Source organism: Schistocerca piceifrons, chromosome 9 (assembly GCF_021461385.2).
Source record: "Schistocerca piceifrons isolate TAMUIC-IGC-003096 chromosome 9, iqSchPice1.1, whole genome shotgun sequence".
Lineage (NCBI taxonomy): Eukaryota > Metazoa > Arthropoda > Insecta > Orthoptera > Acrididae > Schistocerca > Schistocerca piceifrons.
Genome location: NC_060146.1, coordinates 199,164,418 through 199,182,671, shown reverse-complemented (window position 1 = coordinate 199,182,671; position 18,254 = coordinate 199,164,418). Strand labels below are relative to the sequence as shown.

The 18,254-nt window shown below is 39.7% G+C and overlaps 1 protein-coding gene across 2 annotated transcripts in view; it reads right to left on the bottom strand.

The window, feature by feature from the left end:
- Positions 1-451: 451 nt before the first annotated feature.
- LOC124717240 (zinc finger and SCAN domain-containing protein 22-like) overlaps positions 452-18,254 on the bottom strand; it is an 84,150-nt gene continuing 66,347 nt past the window's right edge. For both annotated transcript variants that reach the window (XM_047244043.1, XM_047244042.1), the window contains exon 7: positions 452-1,847. In XM_047244043.1, coding sequence (XP_047099999.1) covers positions 1,599-1,847 — 249 coding nt within the window. In that variant the 3' untranslated portion in view covers positions 452-1,598. The remainder of the gene's footprint in view (positions 1,848-18,254) is intronic.

Here is an 18,254-nt window from a genome sequence, read left to right as displayed (position 1 = left end):
AAATATACACAGCTCTGTTGAAAAAGCTCCAAATTTTTTGTACTTGACAGTAGGCAATAACCTTCAAGCTCAATTTTTTCTATTTGTTTTGCCAAGTGCGCTATACTGGTTTAGGAAATTGATACTCAAGGCACTTACCTTTAAATCATATTTATATGAAGAAAATCAAAGAGGGTCAATCTGTAAAGACCCCTTGTAAGAATCCAGTATAATACTCAAAAACAAACTAAACTAAAATCTGCTCATATAGGCCTCAGAATGCCCAACAATACTGACCAACCGCCGCGTCATCCTCAACTGTTAGGGATCACTGGGTGCGGATATGCAGGGTCATGTGGTCAGCGCACTGTTCTACTGGCCATTGTCTGTTTTCATGACAGGAGCCACTATTTCTCAATCAAGTAGCACCTCAAGTGATCTCAGAAGGGCTGAGTGTACCCCACTTGCCAACTGAGATCGGCAGACCCAGACGGTCACCAATCCGAGTGCAACTGATTTTTTTTTTTTTTTTTAAGAGTGTAATATTATTCAACATCCTGCTTATTCCATCTTTTCTACAAATATTTATTCTGACCCACTAGAAAACAAAACCTTGACAGAAATTTAAGGAGTTGAGAGTTGCGACCTTGCTTGCAATATCTGGCATGGAGAGTACCGAATCATTTTAGCCGAATCAAGTGTAGGGGTCAGGTATCAGCCAACTACCACAAACATTTGTCAATCACAGAATTAATTTATTCAAACTATAATGCTAGAGTCCACTAATGCTAGATATGCAGGCTTTTTTTCTTTGGTACAAGTCTTCAACTGAACTAATCATCATGTTACATTGTCAAAATCCTCATGTGTGTGAAGTTGGAATTTGTGGGAAGGTAACAAGTTCAAAGCACAAAGGCAATAGAAACTGAGGAAGCAAACAAGAGTTGCTGTCGTATAGTTGAATAAATTTTCCACGTATTTCTCATTAAATCTGAGTGGATTCCGAAACAGAGGTAGTACGCTACTTAAAGGTAAGGAAACATTCTACAAATCTTTAGAGTATATTCTTTTAAGCACGCAATATTTCACTGTTCTGCAGAGTCTCTTGTATTCATGTAATTGCTAAAATTAGCCACAAATAGTGTAGTCTCCACAAGAATCAAAATTAAAATGTGGACACACAAGAAGTTCTTTGCGTAGGAAATTAAAAAAGCAGCCACCGTTACCCGAGACATGTTGCTTATAAATGGCTTATCTAGTCTGTATCTGTATAGGAACACTATTTCTGAACATTACTAGCGAATACATACATTCTTATACACACATGCACAAAGATATCACAGCTCACCCATGGAAACTAATAGCTCAGTTTGACCAATGGTACACCATCTGACATTATACTAGTTGCAGACACTTAGAGGTATGCACACACCCAGTAAAACTGCGTGCACAATCACATTCCACACGACAAAATAATATTTTACATTCTCATGCGTCCGGCAGTCGACCCACCAAACTAAACGAAACCATTGTCTCCGTACTCTGGAGGCTGGACCCTCCACCAGTTGGTGATACATAAAGACTCTCGCGAGGACACCCACAGAGATGGCGTAGCTACATCACTGGGGACGCGAAGCGGGCACTGGCAGTATCGGCTGGTGTTGACGTGACACTGGCGGCACCGGCTCGTGCTGACGCAAGTGTATCCCAACACTCTGCTTGCTACTCAGAGCCTTGCCGCACAATGGACAATTAAACGGCTTGATACCACTGTGCGAACGCAGGTGAGCCTGTAGGTGGTGTTTCCGCACAAAACGTTTTTGGCAGAGCTGGCACTCGAACGGTCGCTCGACGTCCTTCGCCCGTACCTGTGCGGGGAATGAAATGACATGTTGAGCTCACAAATTATGAGAATATTGTGACTTCTGGTTTATGAGACTCATAACATACATAATCTAAATTATCTGATTCAGGTAGAGTACACACATCGAAACTGATCTTAATAACAGCATACTAATAATAAAACAATTCTGTTACAGAGGGTAATTCTTACTAACTTTTGAAAATCTCCGAAGTGATGTATATGATACTGAGACAAATAATTTAACATAAGTGACGTGGTGCCACAAATGTTGAGAAACACCCATAAAGCGGATGAGAAATGTTAAAACACGTGACATCAACAAATGATGTACCTCACTACACATGCAGCAGCTGAGCCTACAGATCTACCGCACCCGGTCATCCTAACCTAAGCTGTGTATTCATGTCGGTGTGTGTCTGGGCCCACGTGCATGACTTTAGTGCATGGAACTCAGGTTCTGGCAGGCAGCAATTTTTTCACTGTGTTAGGCAACTGTGTGTTTACACCGAGGTAAGATTTATTAGTTTATTTACTGGTCTCCAATAGTTTACTGCAAAATACAATACAACAAAAACCTACTGTATTGTGTAACAAGTAAATGAGTAAAAGCTACCGAACTGCATCATTACCAGTAAATGACCTACATTTTCTCTATTAAATTGTGTCTGTAAAAAAATAATAATAAAGAGACAGAAGGAAAGAAACACAAAATAAGACCAGTGTTTACTTGGTCTTAGTGAGGACAATTTAATTTTCTAACTTACATATTTACAAGAAATCACACTTACAATTGGTGTTCGGTATGAGCACTGTTTGCTCGAGTGTAAGTATTGCATTGCCCAATTGTCCCTTCGTGTTCAAGTCAACGACTGCACTTGTGGTGAGGTATATCATCTGGTAACATCAGATTTCAACATTTCTCATCCATTTTTGGGTTTTCCCAAGATTTTAATAAGAATCACCCTGAATATTGAATTGAATTGAATTTATTTGATCCTGTAAGATTACATTGTGTACAGTAAATGTACGTGTAATATAGGACATGTCAAAGTATTAACATTCTTTATAATGGAAGGAAACATTCCACGTGGGAAAAATTATATATAAAAACAAAGATGAGGTGACTTACCGAACAAAAGCGCTGGCAGGTCGATAGACACACAAACAAACACAAACATACACACAAAATTCAAGCTTTCGCAACAAACTGTTGCCTCATCAGGAAAGAGGGAAGGAGAGGGGAAGACAAAAGGAAGTGGGTTTTAAGGGAGAGGGTAAGGAGTCATTCCAATCCCGGGAGCGGAAAGACTTACCTTAGGGGGAAAAAAGGACAGGTATACACTCGCACACACGCACATATCCATCCACACATACAGACACAAGCAGACAAAAACAAAGATGAGGTGACTTACCGAACGAAAGTGCTGGCAGGTCAATAGACACACAAACAAACACAAACATACACACAAAATTCAAGCTTTCGCAACAAACTGTTGCCTCATCAGGAAAGAGGGAAGGAGAGGGGAAGACGAAAGGAAGTGGGTTTTGTGTCTGTATGTGTGGATGGATATGTGCGTGTGCGCGAGTGTATACCTGTCCTTTTTTCCCCCTAAGGTAAGTCTTTCCGCACCCGGGATTGGAATGACTCCTTACCCTCTCCCTTAAAACCCACTTCCTTTCGTCTTCCCCTCTCCTTCCCTCTTTCCTGATGAGGCAACAGTTTGTTGCGAAAGCTTGAATTTTGTGTGTATGTTTGTGTTTGTTTGTGTGTCTATCGACCTGCCAGCGCTTTTGTTCGGTAAGTCACCTCACCTTTGTTTTTATATATAATTTTTCCCACATGGAATGTTTCCTTCTATTATACAGACATTATTAATATGTTTTTTCCATTTCAGTTCATTACCCACAAGAATACATAAGAATCTAGCAGATTCTACTTCTTCCAACCTTGTTCCATCAACCTCTAAATCCATGTCTACAGCCTTTTCCTTGTTTTTAAACACTGCATACATAGTCTTTTTTAGATTTATAACCAGTTCATTTTCCAACAGCCATTGAGCTGTGACATTTGCAGATATGTATGCTCTTCTCTCAAGCTGTTCCATATTTTAGTCACTATTTAGTATTGTCATGTCATCAACATACAATATTTTCTTTTCTTCCTCCTCAACACCTAAATCATTGACAAATACATTAAATAACAATGACCCCATTACCGAACCCTGCGCCACTCCATATTTGATGAATTTGGTTTCCGATTGGTATGAGTTTCCCAATGATACATACTGCTTGCGGTTGCACAAATACGATTTTATCCATTCACCTGGTTGCCCTCGAATGCCATAGTTGCTTAACTTTTGTATCAGCATTTCATGGTCAATGGTGTCAAATGCCTTTGAAAGATCCAGAAACATTGCAGAGACAACCTTTTTCTCATCTAAGGACTGTAAAATGTATTCTGTTAGACTGACAATTGCTGACTCTGTAGATTTACCCTTTCTGAAACCATGTTGTGAGGGTATGAGAATGTTATGTTTGTCCAAATAGTTAACTAATCTGGTATACATAAGCATTTCTAGGATTTTTGAGAAACCTGATATCAGTGAAACTGGTCTGTAGTTGTTGAATTGAATTTTATTTGATCCTGTAAGATTACATCGTGTACAGTAAATGTACGTGTAATATAGGACATGTCAAAGTATTAAAATTCTTTATCAATTATTTTTCTACACCTTTAGCTTACATTTTTACATCACTGATAATGAGTAACAATATATACAAATTTAATGGCGTAAGTATTCTGCAACACTGTAAAACTTTTTCAATGAGATAATCTTTAAGTTTCTTTGGAAAGTCATTGTGAAGTACACTATCTTGCAGGGTTTTGGGCAGACTTCTTAGTAGTCTGATACCAGAGTACTGGGGTCCTTTTTCTAGCATTGCCAGTCGGTGGGGTATGCTCCGTACTTCATTCTTCTTTCTTGTATTGTGGGTGTGTACACTAGCATTTGTAATCCAGTCCTCACTACCTTTTGTGATGTACATTATTGTTTTGTATATATATAATGATGAAAAAGTTAAGATACCTAAATTCTTGAAACAGTTTCTGCATGTTTCAGAGGTCTTTCTTCTTAAAATGGTCCTAATTGCTTTTTTTGGTAATGTGAACACTCGTTTTGTCTCTTGTTTGTTTGAGTTTCCCCACACCGTCACTCCATACTGTAAGTATGGTTCGAAAAGTCCATGATACACTGTACACAGAAGGTTCTTGTCTGAATACTGTGATAGCTGCATCATTAAGAATATGACAGAGCTCAGTTTCTTACAGACATTATTAATATGTTTTTTCCATTTCAGTTCATTATCCACAAGAATACCTAAGAATCTAGCAGATTCTACTTCTTCCAGCCTTGTTCCGTCAACCTCTAAATCCATGTCTACAGCCTTTTCTTTGTTTTTAAACACTGCATACATAGTTTTTTTTAGATTTATAACCAGTTCATTTTCCAACAGCCATTGAGCTGTGACATTTGCAGATATGTATGCTCTTCTCTCAAGCTGTTCCATATTTTGGTCACTATTTAGTATTGTCACGTCATCAGCATACAATATTTTCTTTTCTTCCTCCTCAACACCTATATCATTAACAAATACATTAAATAACAATGGCCCCATTACCGAACCCTGCGGCACTCCATATATGATGGATTTGGTTTCCGATTGGTACGAGTTTCCTAATGATACATACTGCTTGCGGTTGCACAAGTATGATTTTATCCATTCACCTGGTTGCCCCCGAATGCCATAGTTGCTTAATTTTTGTATCAGCATTTCATGGTCAATGGTGTCAAATGCCTTTGAAAGATCCAGAAACATTGCAGAGACAACCTTTTTCTCATCTAAGGACTGTAAAATGTATTCTGTTAGACTGACAATTGCTGATTCTGTAGATTTACCCTTTCTGAAACCATGTTGTGAGGTCATGAGAATGTTATGTTTGTCCAAATAGTTAACTAATCTGGTATACATAAGCATTTCTAGGATTTTTGAGAAACCTGATATCAGTGAAACTGGTCTGTAGTTGTTGGGATCATCCTTACGCCCTTTCTTGTACACTGGCACTACCTTCGTTATCTTCAGTTTTTCTGGAAAAATTGCATCTCTGAAAGAACAGTTTGCTATGTTCAGCAGTGGTGTTATTATCTCCTCACATACCAGCTTTATTACATGATTTGATATTTCATCATCACCAGCTGATTTCTTGGACTTCAGTTTCTGTATAGTTTTCCGCAATTCATCTTCCGTGACTGGTCTTAAGAACATAGTACTGCATGATCTTTTTGCTACCTTAATACCCTTCTGTTTTTGACTATTTCTTTCCAATTTTAAGTTTTGTACTACTCTGATATAGTTATTATTATGTCTGATATTTCCATACCATCTGTGACCACTGTGTTGTCTATTTTAATTGACCTAATACCTTCTTCTTTGTTAGACCCATCTTTTTCCTTTCTTTCAGCATTGATTGCATTCCATGCTGCCTTTGCCTTGTTTTTTGAGTTCGCTATAGTGGTGTCAATTGCTCTTGCTTTGGCTTCTCTTATTGTTTTTCTATACTTCTTTTTTAACATTTTATAGTTTTCAGCTTCGCCCATCCATCTCACATCCTGAAGCTTCCTTCGCTGTTCTAGTGTTTCACTGGTAATTCACTGTGTTTGATCTTGCTCCCTTTCTTGTCTCTTTACTTTGGGAAATGCTACATTAAAATGGTACTCAATTTTTGAAATAAATGCATCATACTTTTCATTTACACTCTGGGCCTGTAGGGTTTCATTCCAGGTTTCCTTACTTAACATTGTTCTAAAGATGTTGATATTTTGTTTACTGATGATCCTAATTTCTTTGGTTGTTTGTTTTGGTTCTGATACTGTGTCATTACTTCTGAAAAAGCTGATTAGTTATACAAACAAGTAAAATATCTAACACGAGATTCTCCATTGCTCAAATTATCATTTCATCTTTTATGGATTATTCTACTGAATAGTATCATTTCTCCCAAAGAATCTGCTGTAGCCTTATTTTTATAATCTCTGGGTTCATATCAAACATGTTTTTGCCCATTGATTTCTTACATACTGTTGTCCCATGTACCGTGGAATCTGAGCATATAATTTCAATTGATGTGTACATAGTATAAAATTATTTTCATTTCTTGTGCTCTAGGTGTGGTTAAAATAATTCTCTTCAAATAATTATTTGACAGCTGCGTAAGAAGATTGTAATTTCATAAACATATATGGTGGGAACAGTTTCTGAAATAATGGGTGAAAAGATTCTTTTTGCTGTGCAGTACCCATGTACCTCCTACATTTCTTCTGCAGTTTCATAATACACTATTTGAATTTCCTCAGAAAATTACACCATAGCTAATGACAGATTCAAAATAACTATAATATGCTATTTTTCGTGTAGTCGTATCAGTAGAATTTGCTAGTACTTTCATTTCAAATGCAAAACTGCTTCTTTTATTTGCTAGGAAGTCAGTATGTGCATTCCGTGAGACAACAATTCCATTTCCATCGACCACCACTCACTACGTAAGGAGTAACAACACTAATTAAATCGTACTAGAACTTATAATTAAGACAATTCTTCTCACTTGGACATCTGAAAATAAATAAAAAATAAAAAAATTACTGCCCTATATTACTCACTTTTATCTATACCACGTCATGTAACTGGAACTTCACACAGTTAACTACACTACTGGCCATTAAAACTGCTACACCATGAAGATGACGTGCTACAGACGTGAAATTTAACCGACAGGAAGAAGATTCTGTGATATGCAAATGATTAGCTTTTCACAGCATTCACACAAGGTTGGCGCCGGTGGCGACACCTACAACGTGCTGATATGAGGAAAGTTTCCAACCGATTTCTCATACACGAACAGCAGTTGACCAGCGTTGCTTGGGTGAAACGTCGTTGTGATGCCTCATGTAATGAGGAGAAATGCGTACCATCACATTTCCGACTTTGATAAAGGTCGGATTGTAACCTATTGTGACTGCGGTTTACCGTATCGCGACATTGCTGCTCGCGTTGGTCGAGATCCAATGACTGTTAGCAGAATGTGGAATCGGTGGGTTCAGGAGGGTAATAGGAACGCCGTGCTGGATCCCAACGGCCTCATATCACTAGCAGTCTAGATGACAGGCATCTTATCCGCATGGCTGTAACAGATCGTGCAGCCACGTCTCGATCCCTGAGTCAACAGATGGGGACGTTTGCCAGCCAACAACCATCTGCACGAACAGTTCGACAACGTTTGCAGCAGCATGGACTATCAGCTCGGAGACCGTGGCTGCGGTTACTCTTGACGCTGCATCACAGACAGGAGCGCCTGCAATGGTGTACTATCAACGAACCTGGGTGCACGAATCGCAAAACCTTATTTTTTTGGATAAATCCAGGTTCTGTTTACAGCATCATGATAGTCGCATTCGTGTTTGGCGACATCGCGGTGAACACACATTGGAAGCGTGTATTTGTCATCACCATACTGGCATATCACCCGGCATGATGGTATGGGGTGCCATTGGTTACACATCTCGGTCAGCTCTTGTTCACATTGACAGCACTCTGAACAGTGGACATTACATTTCAGATGTGTTACGACCCGTGGCTCTACCCTTCATTTGATCCCTGCTAAACCCTACATTTCAGCAGGATAATACACAACCACATGTTGCAGGACCTGTACGGGCCTTTCTGGATACAGAAAATGTTCTACTGCTGCCCTGGCCAGCACATTCTCCAGATCTCTCACCAACTGAAAATGTCTGGTCAATGGTGGCCGAGCAACTGGCTTGTCACAATACGCCAGTCACTACTCTGGATGAACTGTGGTATTGTGTTGAAGTTGCATGGGCAGCTGTACCTGTACATGCCATCCAAGCTCTGTTTGACTCACTGCCCAGGCGTATCAAGGCCACTATTACGGCCAGAGGTGGTTGTTCTGGGTACTGATTTCTAAGGATCTATGCACCCAAATTGCGTGAAAATGTAATTACATGTCAGTTCTAATATAATATATTTGTCCAATGAATACCTGTTTATCATCTGCATTTTTTCTTGGTGTAGCAATTTTAATGGTCAGTAGTGTAGTTATATTTTGTTTTGGAGCAGAAATGCTATTTCCATACTAATTTTCCACTAAGCTGTGTTTGTTGTTTTTTGCAATAGGTTTTGAAGTCTCTTACAGTTTCATCTCCTGGTACTAAGGCGCAGATACTGAAATGAAATGCACACAGAAGTACAATGGCCAATGAAAAGTATCCGAACACTTATTAGCGGACATTATACAGAGTGTGTCCAATCTTCATCTTTATGACAGCTTGAACACTGCTCAGAACACTGTAAGTGATGTGTCTGAAGATCTGAAACCAGAGAAGGTAGTGATTTCGGACACAGGTGCCTGAAGCAAAGTCGACATTCTAACTCGTCCCAAAGGTCAGCACTCTGTGCAGGCCTGCCCATTTCATGAATGTAATTCTCCACAAATCATTGCCTCACAGATGCCGCTTTATGACAGGGTGCACTGTCCTGCCGATACAAACAATTGATGTCTTTGAACTGTTGCTCTACTGTACGCATAACACAGTACTGTAAAATGTGTTTACATCCTTCCACATCTAGCATTTCCTTAACCACGATATGGAGACCACAACCTAACCGTGAAAATTATCCCCATATTGTAACATCACTTTCTTCGTATTTCACTGCTGGCAGCACACAATGGCAGGCAACATGCTCCAGGCAGTCGCAAAACCCAAACCCTTTTATCAGACTGCCAAACAGTCCAAACCACTTGTTTCCATTTATCCACTGTCTAGTTGTGTTGCTCTCCACATAACCTCAAATGTCACTTAGCACTGACCACAGTATGTGTAGGAGCTGCTTGACCATAGTACCCCTTTCTTTTTAATTCCTCTACGCACAGCCATTTTGCTAGTTGGACTGGTGATAAGCACTAGGGAACTCACGAATGATTCCTTCCATTGATTCCATGTGGTTCTTTACAACCACCTTCTAGAATGCTGGACCGACTCGTCTGTTAGTGCATGGGGTCTGCCCAGTCTCAGTTTACCCATGGCTGTTCCTTCATACACTACCATTTGTGGAAACACATGAATTCCATTAATTTAATACCACAGGTTAGGTACATAACAAGTAACAAATGATTACCTTTTCAAGTCTATACATGTCCTTTGAACCCCACTATTCATTATGTCGTGTGGCCACCACGCGCTGCAAATAGAGCTGTTATATGCCATGGCATTGAATCACTAATGTTCTGAATACATTCCTGAGAGATTTCCCTCCACGCAGTTTGTATCCGAGCCCAAAAATCTGCGACATCAGTTACCGGAGGACTGTGACGCACCAGGTGCTGACCAACCATGCCCCAGACACGTTCCACAGGCGACACAGCTGGCGAATGCGCAGGCCAGGGAAGCAATGGTACCCGTCACTCTTCGAAGAAAGCCTGTACATTCCTCGCAATATGCGGCCAGGCATTGCCCTGTTGAAATGTGGCCTGTGGAGATGTCTGAAGCAGGGGGAGTACGAAGTGGGACTCATCCGAAAAGATTACATGTTGCCACCCAGCACCCCAGTGGTGGTGTTCACGTGTCCATTACAGTTGGAGGAGCTTGTCGTTTCTGACAATGGAAGCCAATGTAATGGCATGCATGCAACCAGTCCAACCTGCAGCAGATGAGAACGATACTTCGATGCAGACAAGTTCACACCTGTTGCAGTGCTGTACGGTCTGTAATGGCTACATGGACAAGATGACTGTCGTCCAGTGCTGTGGTCACATTCCGTGCTCCAGTTCCCGCTCGTCACTGTGTAGGACCTTCCTCTAGCCACCGCTTCCACACACTGTCATAGCAGCATGCCCTGAGCGATCCGAAATGTCCCGGAGACCGATCATTCTGTCCCTTTCGAACTCACTCACGGGCCGATATGGCTCCCTTTGATGTTGACGAGGCATACTGGCACTCAGTGTATTGTTTCCATCTCGTGTAACAGCTCTGCACCGACTACACTAGGCGCAACACCGACCCTGTCGGACCAATACGAGAGGGCTCTGCTCGGCCTACATGTACCCCATCTCACTGCAAAATGTACGACTTATTGCTTGCACACCTGTCACAGCTTCCACCAAGTATGGCGCTATTCAGGTAATTCCTTCCCTGTGCGGCACTTTCCACAAACGGCAGTGTATTTTCACTTCACAATCACATCTCCAGCCATTGACTCGGGCAACTTTGATTTACAAGTGTTGAAATGTCCCTGATGGATTTGATACTCAGATTACATCCAGTGAGCAATCCACATTAAAAGTCACTGTGATCTCCTGTGCAATCCAGCCTGTTGTTACTGCTTCTCTACAGACAACACAATATTCCTTACCTCCTTTTGTAGTGTCAGTTCTGCCTCTTCTGAAATCTAGTGGCCAATTCTGCATTACATGGAGGAGTGCAGATACTTCCTATCAGGTAGTGTATATTGTCTTGAAGTATTGTGCCACAATCTACTCCAGAAATAAATACACTTGCAGAAGACTTCATTTCGATGACTGTTCCTAAGTGCCTGAAGATGGTACCTTAAGAGGCTTTAAAATTAATGGCACATAAAGGACAAAAATGCGGCTACTGTGTCCAGTGCCATGGAAGCAAAAATTTATATTTTGTCTTGTCCTTGTTGTGCAGAAAAGTTTCTCAGTGCCTTATTTTGGAAGATATGATATTTGCAATTAACATACTTAAAGAAAATAACAGAAAAATTATATACAACAGTAAACGTTACAAAGCAGCAGTATTTTTTGGCTATGAAATCTTAGTCTTGATCTCAACAAAATCAAACAATACACAATCTAGAAGACTGACACGATCAGTTCTTCGTTAGGTGTAGGCAAAACACACACACACACACACACACACACACACACACACACACACACACACACACACGCTCAATAACACCACCTATTCTGTACAAGAATTTCTGTTATTGTAACGTGTATGTATGTTCACTACACAACAACTTATAAATGTTCAGCATGTAACTGTGAGGCATAGCACCTTATATTGCACCTATGTAAGTAACAGACAGTAGCAGGCACCAGCTTCATACGAGAGTCATGCTCGCCATGACCAATGCACTCAAATCCAATAGCTCGTAGCAAGTAGTTTTAGCAGTGGCCAAAAGGCACCGGCAGCTTATGCACTATGAGATTACAGTATTTTAGGAAAACAAAACTGTATTTATTGTGACTTTCATGAATTATTGCTATCTGTTTAATTGTTAGTGTTAGTATTAAATAAATAAATATCGTTTTGTCTATTAACTGAGTATACTTTGGTGTGAGAACTGCATGCTGAGAGAGAAAATCATACTCATGGGAAATTTTAAAAGTGCAACTAACCAGTTTATGGGACTGAGAAAACAAGATACATTTTACGATAATTTTGTTATTTAAAGAGATAGTTATTTGGAATTTTTGGATTTTATAAATTTGTTCTTCTGATAAACAGTTCATAAAAGCTACGAAGTTGTGACTGGTCAAAAGTAAAAAGACACTGTTTTGCACAGTTTAATACTAATATTCAACTGGTTATGAGATACATCAGTTAATCAGAGAACAGTACTGAGGAATTGCTGGGGCCATACAAGAAAAGGGTAAAGCAAATGCTGAAGGCAATTAATGAAGATTTACGTGCAGCAATGTGAGAAGTGCAGGTAGGTGATGACCACAGCGAGGTCGGTCAGTCGGTGAGAATTTAGGGGAGGATGAAGATGACTGTGAATAAGGAGTGTTTGTGAAAAAATTAATTATGGTAAATAGAGAAGAGATGGATGTGGAGAGGTGTTTTGATGTGTCATTAGTGGACAAATGTTGAAAGGAAGGACAGTGACTGCAATCTTTCAAATGTGTATGTTATCTCCAAGACACACAGAATGTTTTGACTGAGTGGAAGTTGTACACAATTTACTAGAGGAAGATTAAGTCAATAACACTGGGGAAAAGACAGGACAGCCTATAATTAGTTCGAAGTACAAGGAGGGAAGGAAGGAAGATTGGGTTTAACGTCCCACTGACATCGAGGTCATTAGAGACAGGGCACAAGCTCGGTCTGTATCATCAAGGATGGGAAAGGAAATTAGCCATGTCCTTTCAAAGGAAACATCCTGGCTTTGCCTGGAGCAATTTAGGGAAATCGCAGAAAACTTAAATCTGGATGGTAGGACATGGGTTTGAACTGTCGTTCTCCTGAATGCGAGTCCAGGGTGCTAATCACTGTGGCACCTCACTCAGTATAAGGCACAGAAGTGCAGTGTTTAGGTGACAGTGGTAGTGATCTTTGTGCTGATAGAAATTGTTTGGTGCTTTACGTAATAAGGAGAAACTGGTATTGATCGGCATCCAAATAATTGTAGCCGCTGTAAATATAAAGAAGCCGGTAAAATATGAAATAATATTTTCTATTAACAACAATGATATACAGTTGTATCACAACTTTCTGATAATTTCCAGGCTGAGCACTGACACATTGATGGGGCCGATTTCTCTAATAAACACAAAGGGAAGTTGGATTTCAATAATGATCTTGTGGTTTGGGAAGTAAAGGGGGCAACATTTAGTATACAATTTTACACAAAAAATAAATTGACAACTGAGGAAAGGGACAGTATTCCTCTAAAATATTGTAGGAAAGAAGAAGAAGAAGAAGAAGAAGAATATAATGAATATGGCAAAGAATTGGGGATAAATTCAGAGGAATTCGAAATGAGCCATAACAAAATAGAGATAAAAGTGGAGGATTTGCTTGCATTAGATACAAGCTCTCCCCATGAACCATGGACCTTGCCGTTGGTGGGGAGGCTTGCGTGCCTCTGTGATACAGATAGCCGTACCTTAGGTACAACCACAACGGAGGGGTATCTGTTGAGAGGCCAGACAAACGTGTGGTTCCTGAAGAGGGGCAGCAGCCTTTTCAGTAGTTGCAAGGGCAACAGTCTGGATGATTGACTGATCTGGCCTTGTAACAATAACCAAAACGGCCTTGCTGTGCTGGTACTGCGAACAGCTGAAAGCAAGGGGAAACTACGGCCATAATTTTTCCCGAGGGCATGCAGCTTTACTGTATGATTAAATGATGATGGCGTCCTCTTGGGTAAAAATTTCCGGAGGTAAAATAGTCCCCCATTCGGATCTCCGGGCGGGGACTACTCAAGAGGATGTCGTTATCAGGAGAAAGAAAACTGGCGTTCTACGGATCGGAGCGTGGAATGTCAGATCCCTTAATCGGGCAGGTAGGTTAGAAAATTTAAAAAGGGAAATGGATAGGTTAAAGTTAGATATAGTGGGAATTAGTGAAGTTCGGTGGCAGGAGGAATAAGACTTCTGGTCAGGTGACTACAGGGTTATAAACACAAAGTCAAATAGGGGTAATGCAGGAGTAGGTTTAATAATGAATAGGAATATAGGAATGCGGGTAAGCTACCACAAACAGCATAGTGAAAGCATTATTGTGGCCAAGATAGATACGAAGCCCACACCTACTACAGTAGTACAAGTTTATATGCCAACCAGCTCAGCAGATGACGAAGAAATTGAAGAAATGTATGATGAAATAAAAGAAATTATTCAGATAGTGAAGGGAGACGAAAATTTAATAGTCATGGGTGACTGGAATTCGAGTGTAGGAAAAGGGAGGGAAGGAAACGTAGTAGGTGAATATGGATTGGGGCTAAGAAATGAAAGAGGAAGCCGCCTGGTCGAATTTTGCACAGAGCACAACATAATCATAACTAACACTTGGTTTAAGAATCATGAAAGAAGGTTGTATACATGGAAGAACCCTGGAGATACTAAAAGATTTCAGATAGAATATATAATGGTAAGACAGAGATTTAGGAACCAGGTTTTAAATTGTAAGATATTTCCAGGGGCAGATGTGGACTCTGACCACAATCTATTGGTTATGACCTGTAGATTAAAACTGAAGAAACTGCAAAAAGGTGGGAATTTAAGGAGATGGGACCTGGATAAACTAAAAGAACCAGAGGTTGTACAGAGATTCAGGGAGAGCATAAGGGAGCAATTGACAGGAATGGGGGAAATAAATACAGTAGAAGAAGAATGGGTAGCTTTGAGGGATGAAGTAGTGAAGGCAGCAGAGGATCAAGTAGGTAAAAAGACGAGGGCTAGTAGAAATCCTTGGGTAACAGAAGAAATATTGAATTTAATTGATGAAAGGAGAAAATATAAAAATGCAGTAAATGAATCAGGCAAAAAGGAATATAAACGTCTCAAAAATGGGATCGACAGGAAGTGCAAAATGGCTAAGCAGGGATGGCTAGAGGACAAATGTAAGGATGTAGAGGCTTATCTCACTAGGGGTAAGATAGATACTGCCTACAGGAAAATTAAAGAGACCTTTGGAGATAAGAGAACCACATGTATGAACATCAAGAGCTCAGATGGAAACACAGTTCTAAGCAAAGAAGGGAAAGCAGAAAGGTGGTAGGATTATATAGAAGGTCTATACAAGGGCGATGCACTTGAGGACAATATTATGGAACTGGAAGAGGATGTAGATGAAGATGAAATGGGAGATACGATACTGCGTGAAGAGTTTGACAGAGCACTGAAGGACCTGAGTCGAAACAAGGCCCCCGGAGTAGACAACATTCCATTGGAACTACTGACGGCCTTGGGAGAGCCAGTCCTGACAAAACTCTACCATCTGGTGAGCAATATGTATGAAACAGGCGAAATACCCTCAGACTTCAAGAAGAATATAATAATTCCAATCCCAAAGAAAGCAGGTGTTGACAGATGTGAAAATTACCGAACAATCAGTTTAATAAGTCACAGCTGCAAAGTACTAACACGAATTCTTTACAGACGAATGGAAAAACTAGTAGAAGCCGACCTCGGGGAAGATCAGTTTGGATTCCGTAGAAATACTGGAACACGTGAGGCAATACTGACCTTACGACTTATCTTAGAAGAAAGATTAAGGAAAGGCAAACCTACGTTTCTAGCATTTGTAGACTTAGAGAAAGCTTTTGACAATCTTGACTGGAATACTCTCTTTCAAATTCTAAAGGTGGCAGGGGTAAAATACAGGGAGCGAAAGGCTATTTACAACTTGTACAGAAACCAGATGGCAGTTCTAAGAGTTGAGGGACATGAAAGGTAAGCAGTGGTTGGGAAGGGAGTAAGACAGGGTTGTAGCCTCTCCCCGATGTTATTCAATCTCTATATTGAGCAAGCAGTAAAGGAAACAAAAGAAAAATTTGGAGTAGGTATTAAAATCCATGGAGAAGAAATAAAAACTTTGAGGTTCGCCGATGACATTGTAATTCTGTCAGAGACAGCAAAGGACTTGGAAGAGCAGTTGAACAGAATGGATGGTGTCTTGAAGGGAGGATATAAGATGAACATCAACAAAAGCAAACCGAGGATAATGGAATGTAGTCGAGTTAAGTCGGGTGATGCTGAGGGTATTAGATTAGGAAATGAGACACTTAAAGTAGTAAAGGAGTTTTGCTATTTGGGGAGCAAAATAACTGATGATGGACGAAGTAGAGAGGATATAAAATGTAGACTGGCAATGGTAAGGAAAGCGTTTCTGAAGAAGAGAAATTTGTTAACATCGAGTATAGATGTAAGTGTCAGGAACTTATTTCTGGAAGTATTTGTATGGAGTGTAGCCATGTATGGAAGTGAAACATGAACGGTAAATAAGTTGGACAAGAAGAGAATAGAAGCTTTTGAAATGTGGTGCTACAGAAGAATGCTGAAGATTAGATGGGTAGATCACATAACTAATGAGGAAGTACTGAATAGAATTGGGGAGAAGAGAAGTTTGTGGCACAACTTGACCAGAAGAAGGGATCGGTTGGTAGGACATGTTCTGAGGCATCAAGGGATCACCAATTTAGTATTGGAGGGCAGCGTGGAGGGTAAAAATCATAGGGGGAGACCAAGAGATGAATACACTAAGCAGATTCAGAAGGATGTAGGTTGCAGTAGGTACTGGGAGATGAAGAAGCTTGCACAGGATAGAGTAGCATGGAGAGCTGCAGCAAACCAATCTCAGGACTGAAGACCACAACAACAACAGATACGAGCTGAGGGTCAAATCCTGAGAGGGCATTGCATTCTTTGCAATGTCAGGTGGGTGACTGACGATCATCAGGTACTCGAGTCATTGACAATATTATTTTATTGCCATTTCATATTGTAAACATTCCTCTCCTATAATTTTAAACTTTATCTGACATCTTCTTTGCCATCAAGGGAAAAGTAAAGGTATTAGGGGGTGTTGTACTTAAGTTAATTATTGGAAATATAAAGAAATTCAGAGCAAAGGAAAGTATTATGGAATTCTGAAGAGTGTAACTGAGGTCTACTGTTTATTAGGAATGTGATGCTGAAATAAGGCAACTTTTAGAAGAGAGGATGAGTAGTTGCGTTGAAAAATGGAAAATGTTTACTGAATTTGTGGTGTAACAATTGCTGAAGGTGACGTACATGCAATGATTAGTACAAGGAAACTAAAGATTGAATAATGTGACTTTTAGTAGAAGAGGTTTTGGAGCAGTAATGTAAAACTAACCAGATGTAACTTATAAAACCAAGCAGACAATGTTGGGAAAGTAACAAGGACAAAGATAACTAATCATAAAAGGATGCACTGTGGTGATGAAAAATGGATAAAGGATTTTGTAAGGAGATCGGTAGTATAGCGATGTAGAAGCTTTAGTAGGAATATGAAAAGGATCTAGTAATACTGACATAACGACTACTACTAACACTGACACGACTAAACAAAAGTGTGAAAGTATAATAAGAGCGGGCAAGAATGATATGAAAAGTTCTGTAAATAATTTCATGCTATTCTGATGTGATCTGCTCTGCATGAAGTGAAAATACTTTACAATAAAGATTTTGAGGGGCAGTGTGGCCTATCTATAATGTATGGGAGAGAAACAGAAAAATATTGGTAACTATGTTACGTTGTATAATTTGTAAAAGAATGATTTATGATAGTTTTAAGTTTCAAAAAATTTTTAAAAATCAGTATAATGTAGATATGCTGAATTAGTTAAGTAAATTTAGCCAATGCTTTCACTAGCTACCTATTTAGTTAAAGTCACAGATTGACCCTCACTTTGAAAGGTACTATTTTTTTTCAATCAATTTCATATTTGTGCCAAGTGAATGCATCAATTGAAAAAAAGTCTCTGTTAATTCACTTCTGATAACAAGAACAATGAAAATATTTAAAGATGTCATGAGTTTCATAAAGAAAAAGAAAAATTT